Source organism: Barbus barbus, assembly GCF_936440315.1.
Source record: "Barbus barbus genome assembly, chromosome: 28".
Taxonomy (NCBI): domain Eukaryota; kingdom Metazoa; phylum Chordata; class Actinopteri; order Cypriniformes; family Cyprinidae; genus Barbus; species Barbus barbus.
This window is the reverse complement of record NC_136756.1, coordinates 7,083,278-7,108,179: the sequence shown is the minus strand read 5'-3', so window position 1 is coordinate 7,108,179 and position 24,902 is coordinate 7,083,278. Positions and strand designations below refer to the sequence as shown.

At 37.3% G+C, this 24,902-nt stretch overlaps 1 protein-coding gene across 1 annotated transcript in view; it reads left to right on the top strand.

Annotated features, from left to right (window-relative positions):
* disp3 (dispatched RND transporter family member 3) overlaps positions 1–24,902 on the top strand; it is a gene marked incomplete at both ends in the record, with an annotated part of 56,355 nt that overhangs the window by 12,328 nt on the left and 19,125 nt on the right. The window contains 7 exons of the mRNA XM_079383490.1: positions 5,315–5,403; positions 5,700–5,864; positions 15,025–15,186; positions 16,359–16,490; positions 20,270–20,406; positions 22,752–22,925; positions 23,076–23,202. Of these exons, the coding sequence (XP_079239616.1) occupies positions 5,315–5,403; positions 5,700–5,864; positions 15,025–15,186; positions 16,359–16,490; positions 20,270–20,406; positions 22,752–22,925; positions 23,076–23,202 (986 nt within the window). The remainder of the gene's footprint in view (positions 1–5,314; positions 5,404–5,699; positions 5,865–15,024; positions 15,187–16,358; positions 16,491–20,269; positions 20,407–22,751; positions 22,926–23,075; positions 23,203–24,902) is intronic.

The window sequence follows — 24,902 nt, the reverse complement described above, 5'->3', positions numbered from 1 at the left end:
GTGAAAGAATCATAAATGTATCATAAAAACAGTCCAGATATGACTCTTGAGAGAAGTAGCGATGTCTGTTTAATGAATCATTATATTGAGTTGAATCTTGATAATGAATCAGCTGATCCAGTTTGTATAACTGGTCTTAATGATGTTCATGACTGATCCAGTTCTCAAGTTAAATTCACTGACTGAGTGATCCATTCACAGCAGTTTTTGAGTTAACAGCTCATTGGAGGGGAAGATTATTGGTGAATAATGTGTTAAATGGTAACTCTTTAGAGTAGGGAACACATATTCACTATTAACTAAGCGTTTTCCCTGAATTAACTCCTCGTTTGTTGCTTATTAATAGTTGGTAAGGTAGTTGTGTCATGCAGAATAAGGCATTAATATGTGCTTTATAAGTACTAATACTCGTGATCACGAGAAAACAACTTTCATTATGTCGAGATCATGAGAAAATTAAGTCGTGATCACGAGAAAACAACTTTCATTATGTCGAGATCATGAGAAAATTAAGTCGTGATCACGAGAAAACAACTTTCATTATGTCGAGATCATGAGAAAATTAAGTCGTGATCACGAGAAAACAACTTTCATTATGTCGAGATCATGAGAAAATTAAATCGTGATCAAAAGAAAACAACTTTCGTTATGTCGAGATCATGAGAAAATTAAGTCGTGATCACGAGAAAACAACTTTCATTATGTCGAGATCATGAGAAAATTAAGTCGTGATCACGAGAAAACAACTTTCATTATGTCGAGATCACGAGAAAATTAAGTCGTGATCACGAGAAAACAACTTTCATTATGTCGAGATCATGAGAAAATTAAGTCGTGATCACGAGAAAACAACTTTCATTATGTCGAGATCATGAGAAAATTAAGTCGTGATCAAAAGAAAACAACTTTCGTTATGTCGAGATCATGAGAAAATTAAGTCGTGATCAAAAGAAAACAACTTTCGTTATGTCGAGATCATGAGAAAATTAAGTCGTGATCACGAGAAAACAACTTTCATTATGTCGAGATCATGAGAAAATTAAGTCGTGATCACGAGAAAACAACTTTCATTATGTCGAGATCACGAGAAAATTAAGTCGTGATCACGAGAAAACAACTTTCATTATGTCGAGATCATGAGAAAATTAAGTCGTGATCACGAGAAAACGACTTTCGTTATGTCGAGATCATGAGAAAATTAAGTCGTGATCACGAGAAAACAACTTTCATTATGTCGAGATCACGAGAAAATTAAGTCGTGATCACGAGAAAACAACTTTCATTATGTCGAGATCATGAGAAAATTAAGTCGTGATCACGAGAAAACAACTTTCATTATGTCGAGATCATGAGAAAATTAAGTCGTGATCAAAAGAAAACAACTTTCGTTATGTCGAGATCATGAGAAAATTAAGTCGTGATCACGAGAAAACAACTTTCATTATGTCGAGATCATGAGAAAATTAAGTCGTGATCACAAGAAAACAACTTTCATTATGTTGAGATCATGAGAAAATTAAGTCGTGATCACGAGAAAACAACTTTCATTATGTCGAGATCATGAGAAAATTAAGTCGTGATCACGAGAAAACAACTTTCGTAAAGTCGAGATCATGAGAAAATTAAGTCGTGATCACGAGAAAACAACTTTCATTATGTCGAGATCAGGAGAAAATTAAGTCGTGATCACGAGAAAACAACTTTCGTTATGTCGAGATCATGAGAAAATTAAGTCGTGATCACAAGAAAACGACTTTCGTTATGTCGAGATCATGAGAAAATTAAGTCGTGATCACAAGAAAACGACTTTCGTTATGTCGAGATCATGAGAAAATTAAGTCGTGATCACGAGAAAACAACTTTCGTTATGTCGAGATCACGAGAAAATTAAGTCGTGATCACGAGAAAACAACTTTCATTATGTCGAGATCACGAGAAAATTAAGTCGTGATCACGAGAAAACAACTTTCATTATGTCGAGATCATGAGAAAATTAAGTCGTGATCACGAGAAAACAACTTTCATTATGTCGAGATCATGAGAAAATTAAGTCGTGATCACAAGAAAACAACTTTCGTTATGTCGAGATCATGAGAAAATTAAGTCGTGATCACGAGAAAACAACTTTCGTTATGTCGAGATCATGAGAAAATTAAGTCGTGATCACAAGAAAACAACTTTCGTTATGTCGAGATCATGAGAAAATTAAGTCGTGATCACAAGAAAACAACTTTCGTTATGTCGAGATCATGAGAAAATTAAGTCGTGATCACAAGAAAACAACTTTCGTTATGTCGAGATCATGAGAAAATTAAGTCGTGATCACGAGAAAACAACTTTCGTTATGTCGAGATCATGAGAAAATTAAGTCGTGATCACAAGAAAACGACTTTCGTTATGTCGAGATCATGAGAAAATTAAGTCGTGATCACGAGAAAACAACTTTCGTTATGTTGAGATCACGAGAAAATTAAGTCGTGATCAAAAGAAAACAACTTCCGTTATGTTGAGATCACGAGAAAATTAAGTCGTGATCAAAAGAAAACAACTTTCATTATGTTGAGATCATGAGAAAATTAAGTCGTGATCACGAGAAAACAACTTTCATTATGTCGAGATCATGAGAAAATTAAGTCGTGATCACGAGAAAACAACTTTCGTAATGTCGAGATCATGAGAAAATTAAGTCGTGATCACGAGAAAACAACTTTCATTATGTCGAGATCACGAGAAAATTAAGTCGTGATCACAAGAAAACGACTTTCGTTATGTTGAGATCATGAGAAAATTAAGTCGTGATCACGAGAAAACAACTTTCGTTATGTCGAGATCACGAGAAAATTAAGTCGTGATCACGAGAAAACAACTTTCATTATGTTGAGATCATGAGAAAATTAAGTCGTGATCACGAGAAAGCAACTTTTGTAATGTGGAGATCACGAGAAAATTAAGTCGTGATCACGAGAAAACAACTTTCGTTATGTCGAGATCATGAGAAAATTAAGTCGTGATCACAAGAAAACAACTTTTGTAATGTCGAGATCACGAGAAAATTAAGTCGTGATCACAAGAAAACGACTTTCGTTATGTGGAGATCACGAGAAAATTAAGTCGTGATCACGAGAAAACAACTTTCGTTATGTGGAGATCACGAGAAAATTAAGTCGTGATCACGAGAAAACAACTTTCGTTATGTGGAGATCACGAGAAAATTAAGTCGTGATCACGAGAAAATAACTTTCGTTATGTCGAGATCATGAGAAAATTAAGTCGTGATCACGAGAAAACAACTTTCGCAATGTAGAGATCACGAGCAATGTTGCCAGATTGGATGGACGATTTCCAGTCCAAAAGCTCACAAAACCCGCCCAAAATTTTAACTGTCAAAATAAGGTGATATAATGTAAGTCAAGGTTGATAAGAGCCATTTTTAACTCCTTATTATGAAATAACGATGAAAAAATAATATAAATATAATGCTAGATAAATTTCACATGGACTACAAAATATGATTAAAATATGCAAGCAGACACTGTCAAAACGATCAAGAAATTAACCGATACCCTCGAGAAACACATGCATCATTTTCAGTGTCAACAGTCAGAATTTAAATGCAAAAAAGTGCCCAATATAAGTGATCAGAATAAGCTATGTAATTATAGGTATTTCACACTCGTTCCTGCACACACCATGACAGTTAAAACTGTCATTCTGTATGATAATCCGACAATTAAAAAAATTTACAACAATAATGCTCTTGCCTTCGTGTCGCTCTATAATTTCACGCAGAACTAAGTCTTTCGTGAGGTTCATATTGAACATAATATCAAATTTTTCACAGTCAAAACTAACAAGTCCAGCATCTGGACCGTTTAAAAGATAAAAGACAGGATCGTATAGATATAAATAGATTTTGATTAAATAATTTAACTTTGCTCTGATTTCAGAGTTGCAGTGATAGCCTTCATGTCATATCAACAGGTGTAATTCACGTTTTGAGAGTTAAAACACTATCCACTCTTTATATATAGAGATTATGGTCACTTACAGTTATACATTCAAAATCAGATCCGTTATCGCGCTAAAAACCCATCGCTCATGAATCATCAAGTCTGTCTGCTGATCCCTAGTGATTGGCTAAAAGTGCGGCCGTGACGTCAACATCAGCACCAGTCTCTTTGCAGTGTGCGCGTGATCACAAGAAAATGAAGTCGTGATCACGAGAAAACAAGAAGGAAAAAAATAATAATGCATGGCCGCTTCCATAAAACTTCCATAATTGCACAAGTCAGATGGACCAATTTTATGGTACTTTTGATTGTTTTTGAAGCTTAATTCCACATTCATTGTAATTGCGTGGAAAAGCGAGACAAGCACAGTCTTCAAAATATCTTCTTTTGTGATAATTTTTGGGTAAATGATCTGTTCAAAGTTATAGTTCGCCCAGAACAACAAATTTAAGACTTTTTTTTTTCTTTCAATGTGCTGGTCACTCTTTTCTTTGCAGTTACATTTAATTTAAACAAAACCTTTTAAGATTAAAAAAAACAATATATATATACAAAGGGACCATGTATCATAAAATCAGTTCATGAATGAATGAATGTTATTTTAAGCTGAATCTTGATCCAGATCTCGATTTAAATTCACTGACTAAGTGATCCATTTACAGTCGTTTTAAAGTTATCAGCTGATTGCTGGGGGACAGTTATTAGTGAATAATGTGCCAAAGTTGTCTGTTTCTCACTTTAAGCTATTGCACAAGTCAGATAGACCACTTTTATGGTTCTTTTGCGTTGCTTTTGAAGCTTGAAAGCTTCAGTCACCATTCATTGTAATAGAATAGAAAAGACTGACAAGCACAGCATTCAAAATATCTTCTCTTGTGCTCTACAGAAGACATAAAGTCATACAGGTTTGAAATGACATGAAAGTGAGTAAATGGTGAAAGAGCTTTTATTTTGACAAATAAATTCTGTCATCAATAATATCATGTTGTTCTAACCCTGTAAGACTTTCTTTTTTCCCTTTCAACATGCTGGTCACTCTTTTGCAGTTTCATTGAATACAGATGGAACCTTTCAAGACTCAAAAATGTTGCAAGGGACCATAAATGTATCATAGAAGCAGTCCAGATATGACCCATGAGAGAAATAGTGATATCTGATTCATGAATCCTTATTTTGAGTTGTATCTTTTTAATGAATTGATTGCTGATCACTCTTTTCCAAGCAATTACACTGACATTTACATACAATTACTTGCTTTTTTGTGTGTATTTTCCCTTTAACCCTGAGACTGTTAACCCTAACAGGTGGACCACTCTAACTAAACTGTCCACCAGCCCCAGTCCGCTCTCAGATGAAGATGATGTTGCTCTAATAACGGTAGAAATGGAACCAGGTAATGATTACCACCACCACAAACGCTATTTCTGTTTGGATTACAAAAGATTACAGAGACAGTTTGGAATTTTGGAACATTTGGAATACTGTGCACTGATGACTCAATCATGATAAGACCTGACGAATATGAACTAAGCAAGTAAACAGGGTCTATTTTGATTTCACGTTGATTTGAAAATAAAAACCATGCTGCATTATCTCAGATCATCACATTCAGCTTCTGAATCACACCTTGTGTTGTTGATTTCTGTCCAGGTTGCTGAGTCACTCCTTGTATTGTTGATTTCTGTGCAGGTGTGTATGACTCTGAATCAGATGCGGTGCTGCTGTCGCTTTCAGCTGAAGCTCCTTTGGCCGTGTCCACTGAGGGCAGTGTAGGGGTGGTCAGCGCTCACCTTCAGAGGCTCCTGAGACACTGGGTGGCAGAGCCTGTAGTGGAGAAATGGAAAACCATTATAGGTGAGTAACGCTTTGCTCTCAGCCACAGACAATGCTCTCACAGGCCCAGGGGCGGATCAACCGGGGTGGCACGGGGGGGCAACTGCCACCCTAAGAAAAAGCTGTGCCACCCCAGGATTATCACAGATAAAATATAAATGTAAGCAGTGTTTCATATGCTACTTTTAAGCCGCGGCGATGACAGCGCAATGGAAAATAATGGCAAAAAAAGTATTTCACTAAACTGTGCACGATGGTTGCACGCGCACGCAGCGCGGCCAGTGTAGTCGGCTTCATTAACAAACGACTCTTATGAACCGGTTCTTTTTCCCCATTCACTAACAAATTGTTTTTACATTTGTTCGTGAATCAGATACTGCTTCTCGGCTTATTCTGAAATCCTCTGAGAAATCTAATCCCATCTCGATATGTCTGAGATTCATCCCGTAATTGTTTGGTGATCCGATTCTCCGACCGCTCGCTCCACTTCTATCATGGATATAGGCCTTTCTGCCATATCGGACGAAACAATAAAATGAAATCAACAAGAAGATGCCGATCACCAAAACTAATAGCAGAGTTAGGTAATAATCTTGTATTGCAGTTTTCTCGATTGTTAACATAATATAACTGATTTTAGTCGGCCCATTGTCCCAAACCATTAATTCAGTTCTCAAAACAAAGACACATTTCTCACAAAGTTTAACAATGAGTAAGTTAAGGCTGTGAATGATGATAGCATAACTACACATACGTACTGTCATGTGTTATCTGTGTTACTGACAGGCCAAAAAAAAAAAAAAAAAAAAAAAAAAAAAAAAAAAAAAAACAATGAGTAAGTTAAACATTAGGTAGCAAAACTGATGGCATCCTAACAGCTGAGAGAGGAGAGAGCTGAATGAATAATATACATGGGTTTTATACACATTCAGTATAATTACAGTACAGTAGGCTACCAGTACATTAGATGATGGAAACTGCATTATTCTATATGTACAGTAAGCTGTAGCACATGTTGTACACCTTCAAACGTGTGACTGTCAAATTTTATTTATAACCATTTTTTTATGCTAGATTGAAAAGTGTGAAAAACAAATTTATGCTGGCTTGTCTTAAAGTCTTGTTTAAGAAACATAAATAGTTTGGTCAGTTAGATGTTCTAGATGTTTGCTAAAGTGTTGCTAGTTGGTTGCTAGGGTATGCTGAGTAGTTGCTAGGCTCTTGCTATGCAGTTGCTGGGGTGTTGCTAGACTATTGATAATGTGTTCTGGGTTATTACAGACATTCCCAATTCTGGTAATAACAGAAAATCAAACATTGTTTTCATAACTGATCCAGTTCCAATGCTTTAATATTATTGTATTTCTTTCTAATGTTAGGAAATTCAAAAGTGTTACTCTTAAACTTGCACTAAAACGTGATTTAGACCATCTAAGTAGTTATGTAATATTAATAGAACCGCATGTCTTCTTTAATGATACAAGCTCAGAAACATTTATAACCTGTTTAAGTTTTTTATATTGTGTATTGACGTGGTGCCATGATGGATATTGAAATGTTGTTATTTATTTTTCATTTTAAACAGTATAGATGATAACTTAATGGTAAGGCAATATTTGTGAACACAATTGTGCATGTCAGACAACAAATCCCCCAAAGTGTTCCCACCCCTCATAGACCCCATGCCACCCCTTTGCCACCCTAAAAATTATTTTCTAGATCCGCTCCTGCACAGGCCCGCCCACAGAGCATTGGCTTACTGTCTGATGTATGTCACGCACAAAGCTACCAAGAGCCGGCTGAAACCTTTCACTCTGATTCATTGGCTTCTAACTTACTTTCTGGAGTTGTGCACAGATTTTTATCACTTTGTCTGGACCCAAAGTTATTTAAGGTGATTTGCCAGTGTTTGTGAGTTTAAAATCTGAAATATCATGTAAGAGCTGAATTTCAGTCATTTAGTAGCATGTAAACTGGCTATATTTGAGCACTTTGGCCTGGTTTTAGATTTAGATTTAGGATTAGGCCATAGTTCAATTAGGACATTTAAGTAAACATTACTGGTGTGCATCTTGAGACAAAACAAAGGCACTGATATTTTTAAGATCAGTCAGTGTAAGTTTATTTCAGTTGAAATAGCTCAGAATTACATTTTAGTCTGGGACTATTTTTAAGCCTTGTCTGTGAAACCGGGGGTTTGTGTGCCTACAGTAGCTAAAGTACAGCATGTCCAATTTCAGATTTACTTAGCTTTGTTAGTTTGCCCTTGTGAAAAGGAAGTACACTTTAGTATACTTTATTAAAAGTTAGTCAACGTATCAAAATAAATGTACTTATTTAAAGCACTACAAAAAATAATTAATTATTAATTATTTGGTAACACTTTAGAACACTTTCCCTCAACAAACCCCTAATTTGCTGCTTATTAATAGTTAATAAGGTAGTTGTATTGGGTAGGATTAGGGATGTAGAATAAGGTCATGTTGAATAAGGCATTAATATGTGCTTAATAACTACTAATACATGGCTAATATTCTAGTAATATGCATGCTAATAAGCAACTAGTTAAGAGACCCTAAAGTGTTACCAATTATTTAAAATATTTTAAATATACATCAAGGTAAAACTTTTAATTTTACATAATTACAAAGGGCACTTTAAAAGTGTGTTTGAAGTACAGTGTAAGTGCACATTTCATAGAAAGTGGACAAAATTAGCTGCAATGTGAACCAGAGTATGATTGTTATAAATATATACTAAATATACTATCATGACTCTCTTTGCTGCAACATGTATACTCTATATAGGGTATATATAGAGTTAGGTCCATACATTTGGACACTGACACACTTTTCATAATTTCGACTCTGTATGCCACCAGAACAGAATTAAAAATAAAACAATCAAGATGAAATTGAAGAGCAGATTTTAAGCTTTAATTAAGGAGTTGAAAAAAAAACATAACATAACCCCAGGCACTCAAATGTAATTGGACAAATAAATATAATCATAAATAAAATCATAAAATTGTTGAGAATCCTTTGCAGGCAATGACTGGCTTAAGTCTGGAACTCGTGGACATCACCAGAGACTGAGTTTCCTCCTTTGAGATCCTTTGCCAGGCCTTTACCGTAGCTGACTTCAGTTGTTGTTTGTTTGTGGGTCTTTCTGCTTTTAGTTTTGTCTTTGTTTTGTTTTGCTGCTTCTGTCCTTTATCATTATCACAAAACACCAGTAACCCAGTGCCACTGGAAGGTCATGCATCACACTGCTCCACCATGTTTCACAGATGATGTTGTATGCTTTGGATCATGAGCTGTTCCGAGCCTTCTTCTTTTTTTTCTACCCGTCATTCTGTTACAGGTTAATCTTAATTTCAGCCGTCCAAAAAATGATTTTGCAGAAGTGGTTTTTTAGATGTTTTTTCTGACGAAGTTCTTTGACCGAAACTTTGCCACTTTTAAACTTTTTTGACTAAAGGGAGATTAACAGTGTGCAGATCTTTTTTCTATTATTTTTCTATCATTTTTGGATGTGCGTACTTTGACCCTTCTTTCAAAGGGTTTTTCTTTACCATAGAGAGGATTCTCTGATCATCCACCACTGGTGTCCTCCGTGGACGTCCAGGCCTTTTTATGTTGCTGAGCTCACTAGTGCATTCTTTTTTTCTCAGAATGTACCAAACTGTTGATTTGGCCACTCCTAATGTTTCTGCTATCTCTCTGATGGATTTGTTTTGTTTTTGAAGCATAACAATTGTCTGTTTAACTTGCATGAAGAGCTCCTTTGACAGAATGATGTGGGTTCACAGCAACAGCTTCCAAATGCAAATGGAACACTTAAAATCAACTCCAGACCTTTCACCTGCTTAACTGATGTAGAAATAATGAAGGAATAGCCCACATCTGTCCATGAAAGCTTTTGAGTCAATTGTCCAAATACTTATGGTGTGGGGGCATATTAAAGTGCTGTAATTCCTTAACCTTTCCTCCAATTTTGATGAGTATACCCTCAAATTAAAGCTCAGAGTGTGCACTTTTATGGAGCTTATAATATGACAAAACTATTTAAATTTGAATTATTGACAAGTGTCATTTAACAACACTGAATATTATGTGGCATTTAACATAGTTCTGAATTTGAATTTTTTAAAACTTGAATTTAAGAAATTATCATGGTAACTTCTGACCACATTGTGCACATTAAACTCGTGGCCACGAGAAATGGATGTTGTTCCCATAGACATAGATAGATGCCCTATTCGACCGATCCAGGCATGTAGATGCTGCTGCCATCTTGGAACGGCCGCATCTACATGCGTGGCCACCTATATATATATATATATATATATATGGTGGCCACGACATATTATCACACTCCCACAAGTTAATATGTTGTGGCCAGAACAAAAATAGCCTATATATATATATATTTTAAAACTGGATATTTGCAGTCAAAGAATTCAGAACAAAGAATCCGCTGTTTGAAAATAAATGTCTATTAAAAAAACTGGCATAAAAAAAATTCAATTGTGTTAAATTTCAAATGTTCATTATTCAAGTTTTAAAAAAATCTAATTCAGAACTATGTTAAATGCCACATAATGTTCGGTTTTGTTAAATGACACTTGTCAATAATTCAAATTTACACAATTCAAATTCAAATAGTTTTGTCATATTATAAGCGCCATACACTTTAAGCACACATAACTGTAACTTGAATATGTTTTGGTTAGCAGCTAAAATAATAAAAACTGTGCCTGTGTCTAAATTATATATATATATGGATCTAACTGTATATGCATGTATGTATAGTATTGTTACGGGGCTGACGAGACATGAGACGTGCGGATCCATATGCAAAGCTTTATTATAAAACATGGTCAGAAAACAGGCAGGGTCAGACAGTAGCAAACAGGTATGGCAAGAGCAAGACGCAGCAATCCGTGGAGCAAGCGTGGGTCGACGATCGGCGAACAGTATCCAAAGGGGCAAGGCAGAGAGATAATCCAGAAACGAGAGCAATAATCCAAAAACGGGGAGCGAACAGAGTCCAAACGGCAGAGGCGAAGGGTAAATCCAGGAAACACGGGCAGGGTCAGACACGGCAAGAAAAACAAGGCAAGACTAAGACTATGACTAAGGCTCCGTAAAGTTGCCATCCCTGGGAGAGTGATAAGTGCTATACAATACTCGGCCCTGATGCTGAGGAAGTCCATGGCTTAAATAGTGTGTGTGATAGGGTGATCAGTGAAATCAGCTGTGTGATCCGTGTAATCAGCTGTGTGTCAGTGCAATGGGTTGTGGGAAGTGCAGTCCAGTGTGCTGTGTGGTGTAAGAGTCCATGTGGTGAGTGAGTGACATCTGGTGGCGAGTTAGCGGAAGAGCATGGCCAGGATTCGTGACATAGCCCCCCCCCCAAGCAGCGGCTTCCAGACGCTCCTATATAGTCCAGGAGGGTGGTGGAGCGGAGGCGGAACAGGGGGAGGGACGGAGGGCCAGGTCCATGAGGAAGTGGGAAGACCGGGGACTGAGGCAGAACTGGCAGAGCAGGACACCCCGGCGGAAACGGAGACCAGGACAGAGCAAGAGCCCACCAGGGCGGAGCAGACGGACCAGGAGCCCACCAGGGCAGAGTAGATGACCACCAGACTGGAGTAGAAGACCACCACGGCGGAGCAGACGACCACCAGACCCGAGCAGAAGACCACCACGGCGGAGCAGACGACCACCAGACCCGAGCAGAAGACCACCATGGCGGGGCAGACGACCACCAGACCACCACGGCAAGGCAGAGGATCTCCACGGTAGGGCAGACTGGTCAGGAAACCATGGCAGGAACAGGGATCTGGGAGAACAGAGACAGACACCACAGGGAGAGAATCCATGGTCTCAAGAGCCGTGACTGGGCAGGACAAGGATTTACAGACGGTCTCCATAGCCGTGACTGGGCAGGACAAGGATTCACAGACGGCCTCCATAGCCGTGACTGGGCAGGACAAGGATTCACAGACGGCCTCCATAGCCGTAACAAGGCAGGACGTGGATTCAGACAGCCTCCATAGCCGTGACAGGGCAGGACGTGGATTCACTGATGGCCTCTTTAGCCGTGACTTGAGCTACAGGAAGTTCTGGAGTGGCCTCTGTGGCCATGACAGGGCAGACAGTGAGTACAGGGATGGCCTCCGTGGCCGTGACAGGACAGACAGTGAGTTCAGGAACGGCCTCCATGGCCATGACAGGGTAGACAGGGAGTTCAAGAGTGGGCGCCACCACTTCGGGAGGTTCTGCAGCGGAAGCCGCCACCTCTGGAGGCACTGGAGCAAACTCGTGAACAGAAGAGGCCTCAGGAGCAGACTCGTGAACAGGAGAGGCCTCAGCAGCACAGCGTGCAGCCCACACACTCAAAATGGCAACCGCCATAACGGGAAGCACTGAGGTCAAGGGAACAGTCTCTGTAACAGCCAGGGTTGAGGCCCTGGGAATGCCAGCTTCTCGCACCGACATCAGTGGTGGGTCCATCACACTGGATATCAGACAGGGAACTCGAAGGACTAACCTTAAATCTCTGGTGACAGCCTCTGGTAGCTCGGCGGAGGCGTGAAGAGACTCTGGCTGAGGAGCTGAGGCGTGAAGAGACTCTGGCTGAGTAGCTGAGGCGTGAAGAGACTCTGGCTGAGTAGCTGAGGCGTGAAGAGACTCTGGCTGAGTAGCTGAGGCGTGAAGAGACTCTGACTGAGGAGCTGAGGCGTGAAGAGACTCTTGGTTGGCAGCTGTGACAGAACGGGATGCTGTTGTGTCCGCCATTTTCCGAGTGAATGCGGTGTCGTGTTCCTCCGCGACACCCACAGTAAAAGAAGAGCCCACACACAGCAAAGCATAGTCCATGAATTGACTGAGAGATGAACGGGGACCCTCGTGGATTAACTGTGACCGGAGCGGCTGATTAATGCCCTCACAAAAAAAATATATGAGTGCAAAGTCCGGCAGATCAGAAAAATAGGCGAGGTCTAAGTACTCCTGAATATAATCCTCGAGCGGTCGCGAGCCCTGCTCGAGGGTTAATAACAGTCGTGCAGACTCCATACCTGGCCAATGTCCACTTGAAAAGCCGCTGGATCCTTGTGAGGCCGAGTATTCTGTTACGGGGCTGACGAGACGTGAGACGTGCGGATCCATATGCAAAGCTTTATTATAAAACATGGTCAGAAAACAGGCAGGGTCAGACAGTGGCAAACAGGTGTGGCAAGGGCAAGACGCAGCAGTCCGTGGAGCAAGCGTGGGTCGACGATCGGCGAACAGTATCCAAAGGGGGGTCGAACAGAGTCCAAACGGCAGAGGCGAAGGGTAAATCCAGGAAACACGGGCAGGGTCAGACACGGCAAGAAAAACAAGGCAAGACTAAGACTATGACTAAGGCTCAATAAAGTAGCTATCCCTGGGAGAGTGATAAGTGTTATACAATACTCGGCCCTGATGCTGAGGAAGTCCATGGCTTAAATAGTGTGTGTGATAGGGTGATCAGTGAAATCAGCTGTGTGATCCGTGTAATCAGCTGTGTGTCAGTGCAATGGGTTGTGGGAAGTGCAGTCCAGTGTGCTGTGTGGTGTAAGAGTCCATGTGGTGAGTGAGTGACATCTGGTGGCGAGTTAGCGGAAGAGCATGGCCAGGATTCGTGACAAGTATAGTATTATACAAATTTTCTGTATGCATTGAATGACTGGATATACTATACTTGCCAAAGTGTGCAGTGCACAATAGATCTACTGCATGAGATAGTGTATCCCACAATCTAATGCTCTTGACATGGCCTTCCATTTCCAGCGTGATTGATGAACCAGTAATATCAGCCACAATCTCTTTCTTCACTCAGTATTTGATAAGACTGCCAAGTGTGGTAAAATTTTTACACAAAATTAGTGCAAAATATCTGGACAGCACTCACTGAATTAAAACTGCAATGCGATGAGGTAGCATGTCAACAATGTTGTGTGATATTTGGCATGTTTATATAGAATATTGCCTATACTGAGTTGCTTACTATTTAAATGAATATCTGAAACATAGAAATGTTACCTAGGTAACTAACTGTAATAGTAATAATAATAATAATAATATAAAATGACAAAATCAATGAAAATATAAAAATAAAATCTAATCAAATCTGATGCATTATTATTTATAAAATTCATAAATGCTATAAATAATAGTAGCTTAATCAGGATTGTGTCTTAATAATTGCACTGAAATTCATTTAAAAAAATATACCTTTATACCTTCATAAGATCTAAAGAATGGTTGATAAAAGAATGCTTACAAAAGTATAAAGGTCTGAAAAATGATTATCTGAAAATGAGTACAATAGTGAACTCATGCAAGTCAGATTCAGATTTTTCTGCAAATGTACACACAATTTAAGTAAGATGAAAATTTCCTGGCTGTTTTGTTTCAGACTCTCTGTATTTTGTTCTTAGTCTCAAGGTCAGTCTATTCACAGTTCAAACAAAGGAGCTATGAGCCGCATCCCTTATGTGTCTGCAACAATGCAATTAAACTTGTATTAGCATGTTGGAGCGTAGCAAGAATTTTCCACAAACAGCTATTGTGTAAATGCATATTTATGCAGCTGAATGCATGTCAATACGTTAAATTCGAGCCAGGTTTCTCCCAGGCCACCACTGCTCTTTCCTCTTATTAGGTGAGCAGCCTGAGCAGTGTTGATACAACGGTGCTATAATTATAGACTTAGAAACAGTAACAAAACAGTCGTGCATAATGTAGCAGGATGCATTTAACCCTTATGCTGTGCAAAAATGACTGGTCTTTTGGAAATTGCTTGTAAATCTCACAATATGCTATGTCATCACCAAATACCGGATTCAGCCTTTTCTGAACTTGTTTTCTTTCAAACAGCAAGGGTTTTGTATTACGTTTTGGAGGTGATCGATGGTAGGCCTTATTGATCTGAGCTTACACTATATGGACAAAAGTATTTGTAATATCCTGTTTTAGCAAAGTCTTAGATTTAGTCCGGTCCATTAATATTAGCATTTTGGATCAAAATGACCAGAACACAACATGAGTGTTAAATCCCAGCATTAGCTTTTTGTGATAAACATCTTTCCCCCGTCCACTTGTTCCATACTACAACCCTCTCACATCCATCCTGTCTGGTGTTGCAGGTGTGTATGTTCTGGTTCTGCTGGGCTCGGTGTGGTGCTGTTGTCTCCTGCGGCCGGCCAGTCACGCGCCTGTGCTCTTCCACAGAGACACCAACCTGCAGAGACTGCTGGACCTGCGCAGCAACCTCAGCGCCCAGGGCATCGCCTGCCATATGTGCTCGGGTAGGTCTTCTAAATATCGCTGCTGGAGTATATACTCTAGTGGCTCATTGAAAACAATTGCTTGACTCATTTGCACTGCCTTATTTAATTAGCTTACAGATTTTCTGCTTAGGTAAAGATACAGTAGATGAAGGCAGCAGGCAATGAGCCGAAACATTTGCTTTTGAGTAGTGCCAATTTTTGGGTGTCAGGCAAATTTCATCAATAAGCCATTACATAAGGGATAATGTCTAGTGTCACCCTGAAGGGATTTATTTTTACTTTTTATTTTTTTCATCAGCTACATCGGTACATTATTCATTATCAGTTACATTGTTTTATTTAACCATGAAATGCCACAATTGAATCGGAATCAAGTATCTGAGTATGTGCCATAACAAACGTTATATAATGCTTAACAGAGCAGTGGTTATTTATTCAATCATAATATATGAATACATACTGTATAAGTGTTTGAGAACAGATTTAAAATCTGGTATTCAAAATATGAAAAATAATGAAGCTTATTCCTTGATCCCCTCATAATTTTCTATCATATCTCTTTATATCCTGACAAATAAACATCACAAATAAAATGGCAAAAAGGCCAAAAATATCAACTATACCATACTATACTTTTCAATCCTATTTGAATGTACACTACCATTGAAAAGTTTGAGGTAAGTAATTTGTTTTTGAAAGAAATTAATGCTTTGATTACAAGGATGCATTAAATTGATCAACATTACCGAAAAAGAGCCTCTTACAAAAATATATTTCAGACAGATGTTTTTCTTTTGAACACTCTTTTCATCAAAGAATCCTGAAAAATAATGTATCACCATTATATTAAAGATAACTGCTTTCATTGATAATAATCTGAAATGTTTCTTGAGTATCAAATGAGCGTATTGTACTTAAAGGATCATGAAGTAAAGTTTGATTACTTTTAGATTACTGAAGACTGGAGTAATGATGCTGAAAATTCTGCTTTGATTACAAGAATAAATTACATTTAATAGATCATACAATTTAATGGTCATGCAGAATAAGCCATGCAGTACTACTAAACAGCCAATATGCTAGTAATATTCATGTTAACACAACTAGCTAATAGTGAGAATTGGACCTTAAAATAAAGTGTTGCCTGAAGTGTTAGAGACTGATGTGTCCCACCTCTTTGTGTCTCACAGGTGTTTTTATGGAGCGACCTCATAATCTGCACAGCACTGCTGACTTCACAAGCTCTACCTCAGGGAATCATCCCACAATTCCCTCAAACCAGACCAAACCAGCATCCAACAACAGCACACAGACGCTCGCAGGTTTGTTTCTCTGCTCCGCTGGGAGGAAAGGGTGGAAAAACACTGACACCTGTTTTATCAAAACTTAATCAGTCTTTGATGCAGTCCCTGCTGGAAAAAAACAGGTCATAGCAGCAGAAGGTTTTCAGGCTTTTAAACTGGTTTAAGAGCACGGTTAATCAGCTCACCAGGCCTCAACCAGCTTAACTGAGGTGCTCTAACTTGCTCTAACCAGGTTGGTTGAGATGGTCGACCACACAGGTTCTCTTCTTCATTTCTATCCCTTTATCACTGAAGATTGTGTTTTATATATATATATATGTATATATATATATATATTCAAATAGAAAACATGTTTAACATATGTTATATTGTCCACTCTAAAAAATGCTGGGTTAAATACAACCCAGTGCTGAGTAAAATGTGGAAAAACCCAGCGATTTGGATTGTTTTCAACCAACAGGTGGGTTAAATGTTTAAACCAACCTTCTGGGCAGTAACCCAACCGCTGGGTCAAAACAACCCAGTCGCTTTATTATTTATTATAATATGTTTTTACTGTATTTTTGATCAAATAAATGCAATACATTAAGCATAATAGCATATCAAAACACTGAATAATCTTAATTATTCCAAACTTTTGACCGGCAATGTATATTATTAATGTATTTACATACAGTGCCAGGTAGATTACTTACAAATTGTAGTTTGTTACTGATTACAAATGGAAATCATAGTTTGTAATGTAATCCATTGGATTACACAAATTAGGTAATGCATTCTCACTATCTTTTGATTACTTTTAGATTACTTTTGACCATTCTTTATCAACATCATTCAGTGTATTAAACATTACATTATGCCAGGGTTTTGCAAACTGGAACTACATGGGGTTTGGAGTTGATGAAAAGCAGGAAGACTTTCTAAATGTAAAAAAAGCGGTAGAATTTTAGAAAGAATAATTTTTAAAGAAAAAATCTAATTATGAACCATTTATTGCCATATTATATAATCATGTAATCTATAAAAAGTAACTGTAATCTGATTACGAGTATTTTAAAATGTAATATAATCTAATTAGAAGTACTTAATTTTTGGAATTTATTATGTAATCCAGAACACATGTAATCATTTACTACCTAGCACTATCATCAATATCAGTTTTCATCAGTTATGAAACAAATTTGATTCAGAAAGGAGCTCTACAGAAGACTAAAGTGTCATTATTTGGCTACTATACTACAGCTTATCTACAGTAATTGTATAACAGCTAATGTCTAACTAGACACCATGAAAATCCAGTTTTAATCTGGCTTTAGTTTGACAGTGTATTTATAAACTGTCTGCTTAACAATTACAAAGTGCATTTAAATAAAACTCTGACTAAACTCCCACAGTTAATTAACCTAATAAACTTAATGTGCTGTGAAAACATACTTTTGGATGTTCTCTAAACTGCAGTGGCTTTTTGACGTTTTTTATGCTATTATGCAGTCTCTCCTGCCTGCAGTAGCTAACTGAGAATATTTTTCTCTGAATCCACCCCTTACCAGCTGTAAAAAAAAAAGAGAGAAAGAGATAGGATCCTTTTATGAGCAACATGTTCATGTAGATCATCACTATTTTATGTGGCACACACAGCTTTCACACACACCGCTCTCCTGAACTCTGCTCCTGTGAAATCACAAAATAAAATGTGAACAAATGCACCCCATTATTGATATACATTCACTGACATGCTTGCAATGTTATTTGGTTTTTTAAATCCCCCCTTAAATCCAAATTAATGTTCTGTTGCTTTTATTTCATGTCTATTAGCTGTGAGGTCATAAATGGATTGCACTTTTAGGGGTTGAGAGAAATATGTTTTAGCATAAACATAATATATTCAAAAATAATGAAGACTCATGTTCATCCTAATACCTTATATTACCTGACATTAAAGAGTCAAAAATTCTCAGCTGAACAGGGTAGGGTTGGTAATATTTAGAGGATCAAGTATGCTGAAACCCTTTATTGTAATTGTTAAGATTCTGACCTAAAAGTGATCGGGCAGACCAAATCGTAGGGAATAGAAACCTGAAACTTTGAGGGATGGTAGTACCCATCCTGTCTACAACGTCACCAAAGCTCGCCCCGATCAGCCTGACGGGGGCGCTACAGTGACCAAAAGTATGAAATTGCTCATAATACCTAAAGCGTTTATTGCAGACTCAAGTGTCTTATATCACTGGAATCCTTGGGTCAAGATGAACAAAACACATGATGAAAATTTTCGGCTATTTTGGATTTTTTTTAAACCTAGTTTTGCAAACTAGTCCTAGGGTTTTCGCCCAATCAGAACCAAACCAAAAGATAATAAAATAAATAAAATTCACTGTTGCAAAGGGACGCCAAAACTTTTGAAAGGGGCATGGACACTTTTTCTAAAACAGCTATAATTTATTAACGGAATGAGATATTTACATCAAACACGATACGCATATTAAGAACTCAGTCTGAGATCACATGAGAAAAATCTGAGTCTGGCCACTGTGTGGCGCTATAATATGACAAAACATAATGGCTATAACTACGCATCTGTTAGTCTGAGTGACTGGAAAATTCACATGCATTGCCTGCGTCCAAAGTCTTTGAGCACATTTGTGTATCACGAAAAACATGGCTGCCTTTGGTCAATGAATTTTGAGTACCTATTAATGGAGGCCAATCGGAACGAAACTGGGTGGGCTTGTTTGACTCTTCGCCATAAAGGACTGTGAGAAATTTGAAAGAAATCAGCTGCTGGGGGGTGATATTGCAATTTCCAAATGTGTACACGATTGTGCAGCTTTTCATACATGCTCACATTATTCATATCATATTATAGATCTCCTCATTCTGAACAACTGCCTCAAAAACCACTGCTGTCAATCAAATCGTTTGTTAAGTATTCAAGATTATAAAAAAAAAAAAAAAACTTTTGTGAACTAGTCCTAGGTTTTTTGCTTGATTTCAAGAAAACCACTGCAGTACAATTCTCTGTCCTCTCTAGGTCAATAATTATCAAATAAATATTGAACTTTTCACTTTGGTTAGCTATAACAGGGTCATTTAGAAAATGGGTGTGGCCAAATATACCCAAAAACATATAATTATTGATCAAAAACTCAGAACTTCACTAAATTAGGTGAGCACATGCAGCATATGATTCCAAAGAAGCATTCCAAATTGTATGGAGATCTGACTAGGTGCAAACAGCTATAAATTTTAAAAACATAATATTTATATGGTAAATTACCTGGAATTGCCAAACATGCTTGTTTTAATCATTGCTTTAGGTGGTTACAGGCTTGCTAAATAATATGTCATGTATTCTTTTTTTTGCCTTAAAGTGCTTGAACCCTGGTAATCACTGCTTGCTGCTATATTTATACTTTTTCCCCCCCTTTTTTTTTTGAAAGAAGACTTATGTTCACCAAGGGTGCTTTTATTTTATTAAAAATAGATAATACAGTAATATTGTGAAATAGTTTTACAATTTACAATAATGATTATATATATATGTAGATATACTGTATGTACAGTATATATATTAGTATTCTAAGTTTGTTTGAAATAGAAATCATTTGTAATATTATAAATGTCTGTACTGTCACTTTTGATCATATTAATGTGCCCTTGCTGAATAAAAGTAGTCATTTCTTTAATTCATGAATAAATAAATGCATACATAAATAATAAAGACCCCAATCTTTTGAATGGTATCTGATGTCTGCTGCCTTGATCTAGTAAAGCACTGTTTCTATGAATTTCTGCAGGTGGTCTCCTTACTGTCTATGTGTTTAAACTGGAGCTGGGCTCTGCTGTTCCTCTATATCGTTATTCACTAAGTGCCAGTGTACCTGCACCCTGGCAGGCATCATCGTCTACACATGGGGATGTGCCCTTCTTTCAGGTCTGTTTGGCCACACATTCACACAAACACACACATAAACACCAAGATTGTGTGCAATATATTGACATGAATTGAGAATGCCTTTAAAATCTAGTTATGCTATGGGATGAACTTGAATTAAGGAGGCAAATATGAAATTGTATTTTGGATTTAAGGGAGCAAAGTTAAAATGTAATGAGATTCAAAGAAATTCATATTACTGTATGGCTTTGAAGTATATTGTTCATTTTCACTATAAACAAAGTCCCTTTAAGGCAAGTCATAACATCTTTGAAACGCCTCTCGGGCATGCAAGTGCAGCTCCTATCACTTTGTATGGGGAAACATCAAATTCTCCCAAACTGTTCACTAAGCTTACGATTCAGTTTCATATTTGAAATCACCAATGAAATCTGACAACAACTGCATCATAAATTTTGTTTCTTTTGCTGAAATAGCGTTATAAAAAGCTTATTTCTCAGGCGAGATCAGCCAGTGCGCATGCGCAGTCCTAGGCACACGTCTCAGAACGCTGACTTTACCGATTAGCGATTGGCTCTTTCATTCAGAAGGCGGGGCTTCCTGCGATTGAGCAGCCATATTGAGCGTTGCATTTTTTCCCATTCAAAACTATACGAGTGACACGTCTTGGGTGTTCTATAGTCTTTGCTATAAATTTAAACATCAAACTGTTTTTTTTAGTATTATTTATTTTTACTATTAAAGTATTTATTCATATTTTGAATGCACTTTTATTTTTATGTTTTCAGTTTCATTTTTACGTTTTAGTAATTTTGTTATGTCCTTTGTCCTTTTTTTTTTTTTTTTTTTTACACATTTACTTTCAGCTTTAATTTATTTTATTTCGGTTTTAGTTTAAATAATTGTAGTACTTCAACTCATTTGCCAACATTTTCTATTTTCTATTTTTTTAGTTTTTGTAATTATTTATATTTTTATGTCAGGTTTATTTCAATTAATTTCAATTAGTTTTACTTATCAAAAACACTGTATCATACACACAACATAAGGACCAATGTTAAAACTTATTTATTATAAATATCCAATGTTTTAAGCTAGCCACCTGTTTAAATTAACCTATTTATTTTATATCATATTTAATGATACCTTTATTTTTATTGACCACACAGGAAACACAATTAATTTCCTATAATGCTCTAATTTACATAATTACACAGATACAAATTTTGATATTATTAATATTTTTGTATTTAAGTTTACATTAACATTTATTTAAATTTACATTTTTATTTGAAAACAAATGTGGTGAACATTTGTGGGACTACAGCAAAAACAAAACCTGTTTTATGGCTTTATTAAATATTTTGACAGGATTGAAATATGTCAATACTCAAATATATTTTACAGGCAAATAAGTGGTGAAATTAATAATGACGGTGTTCATATTCTGTCTAGTGTTGAAATAAATTCAACTCTAAATTCAAATTCAAATTCAATTCCTCTTTCTGTCATTCCAGTTCAACATCCTGTGAGCCATGGTCAGTTCAATTCAGATTGCCTGACCCAGAAAAACACACACATGTTGGTTTTTGTGGTTTATGGGGACTCTCCATAGGCGTAATGGTTTTTATACTGAACAAACTGTGTGTGCTATTGCCCTACACCAACCCTACACCTAAACTTAGCCCTCACAGGAGACTTTGTGCATTTTTAGATTTTCAAAAAAACACCATTTAGCATGTTTTTTAAGCCTTTTGAATTACGGGGACATAGGCAGTGTCCTCATAAACCACCTTCATATTGTAATACCTCTGTCATACCCATGTCATTATACAAATTTGTGTCCTCATAAACCACCTTCATATTGTAATACCTCTGTCATACCCATGTCATTATACAAATTTGTGTCCTCATAAACCACCTTCATATTGTAATACCTCTGTCATACCCATGTCATTATACAAATTTGTGTCCTCATAAACCACATAAACACACACACACACACACACACACACACGGCTGCCAGTTGAATGTTCTCCATTAAGCAAAGAAAAGAAACAATGGCGAGCACAAACATTCGTGTCGAGAGACAGCTGTGATAAGCCATTTTCTTGAAAACATAATTATGGCTAGCAAATGTGTTTTTCACATCGCTTAAATACCTTCAGTACACAAACAAAAGCCATTACCGCCCGTCTGCTAATGCCTGAGTGAAAAAACAAAGCTTTCCATGCACACAATCTATAGGGAGCCCTCAGAATTCCATCATCCTCGGAGGAGTTTGTGCAGCGTAATGTCGTATCACCTCAGTGCGCGTCAATTGCCCTTACAGCCCTTTCCATCTGAGCTGACAAACACTGATGGATGTGTTGTCACGGTAACAGGCCTACAGCAGTGCCCATAGCAACTTCAGCACGCGGATGAGTGTGTGCGTGTCTCACGCGTATCACCCGCGGCCGCGCTGGATGCTGACTCTGCGCTCGTGTGACGCCAGCCGGCGCTGGAGATCAGAGTTTGACTTCTACGTGGCGTCGGTCGAGCAGCAGCACAGCAGGCGAGTGTGAAAAACATGTGATGAAATCATTTTTTATTGCTCCTCCATTGTGCAACATTTAACCTTGTGTGACTCAGTGCCCCATTTCAGCATATCAAAGTTTCTGGAAGTGAGCTGGGATGATAGGAATCTGGTCTGTATTTTGGGCAGGAAGCTGTATTTCGCCCAGCACAGGATCAGCCCGTACCCCAGTCGTGTGTGTGAGGGCCCACCAGGGTGTGTGTTCAGCTCTGGACCGGATGGACCCACTCAGGGCAGCTTCTATGCACCTCTACCTGCAGGTACAGGCCGGGGTTTTAATGTATTTGAAGCTGCGCATTTAATTTAAAGGGACAGTTCACCCAAAATTTCAATTCTAAAGTCACCCTCATGTTGTTCTAAACCTGTATGTGTTTCTTGAACAGAACAGAAAATAATCCAGTATGTTGGTAACCAAACAACCAGCAATGGTAGCCATTAACCTTTAAATATGAAAAAAAGAAAGAAAGAAACTCACACAGATTTGGAACGACTTGAGGGTAAATGATGACAAACATTATTGGTAGCATTTTTAGTATAGGGACCAATTCTCACTATTAACTAGTTTCTTATTAGCATGCCTATTATTAACCCATTTGCTGTTTATTAGCACTTATAAAGCACATATTCAGCATGACCATATTCTACATCCCTTATCCTACCCAATACCTAAACATAAGAACAAATTAGGAGTTTGCTGAGGCAAAAGTTGTAGTTAATGATTTGTTAATAGCAAGAATTGGACCTTAAAATAAAGTGTGACTAAACTATCCCTTTAAGGTTTGTGGTAGAACTGTTGTGAAAAAAAGAAAAAAAAAAAAACATACCTCAAAAGTATACTTTTAAAAACTGTACTTGCAGATAATATACAGTAGTATTAATGAAATAATAGACCACTTACTGTGTCCTTAAAAGACAGTTCACATTCATGACTATGTTACTTAACTCACTTAATTACACTTTTAAAAAGCACACTTTGTATATGTCAAATTAAAAGTTTTACTTTAATAAATTTAATACAATTTTGGTATTGCTTTAAAGAAGTGCATTTATTTTGATGCATTGACTAACATACTAAAGCACATGTCAAGTACTTGATTATAACTGTAGTGTGATATTCAGTATTACATTTAATGTTAATATATGTGTAATTACAAATACATTAAAAACTGAAAGAAATTATAGTTTGTTCTACATTCTACAAACTACATTCAGCAGTTACACTTTAACCATATTTCAAAGACAAAAGAAGTAATTATGAAATTACATTTATCTATAATACATTTTCAATTAATTTTAACTATCACACAGTGTCTAAAATCATTACATTCAGTTCACACTTAAGTATATGCTTTTAAAGTGCATTATACTGCAATAAGTATGCTAAAGTGTGCTCATTTTTCACACAGGTCTACACATGAGTGACCTTTTAAGTGACCTAAACGTATCTACAACTGGAGTTTTTCTTTAGAGATCTGGTTATGCAGTGTGGGCAATGGCTAGCTGAGAAACATCAAGATTTTAGACTGAACTGTATATGCATGTAGAATGAAATAATGATTCTAGGTGTTCAGGTTTTCACTTTTTTGCAGTTCATTTGCAGTCCTGTGGTGAGAACAATCAATTTTCAAAGACCCCATGAAATTAAAATTAGAGTTCTGTGGCTTTAGTCCAAGTCTATTAGTTTTGAAGCCTGCTAATCTACTCCTAAAAATTATATTACCATTAATAAGAAGTATGGGGTCAGATTTGTTAATGTTTTTAAAAGAAGTCTCTGTAAAACTTTAGTATAGGAACCAATTCTCAATATTAAGTCGTGACGTATTGTCAAGTATGGTGACCCATACTCGAAATTGGTGCTCTGCGTTTAACCCATCCAAGTGCACACACACAGCAGTGAGTAGTGAACAAATGCACACACACACACACACACCGTGAACACACACCCGGAGCAGTGGGCAGC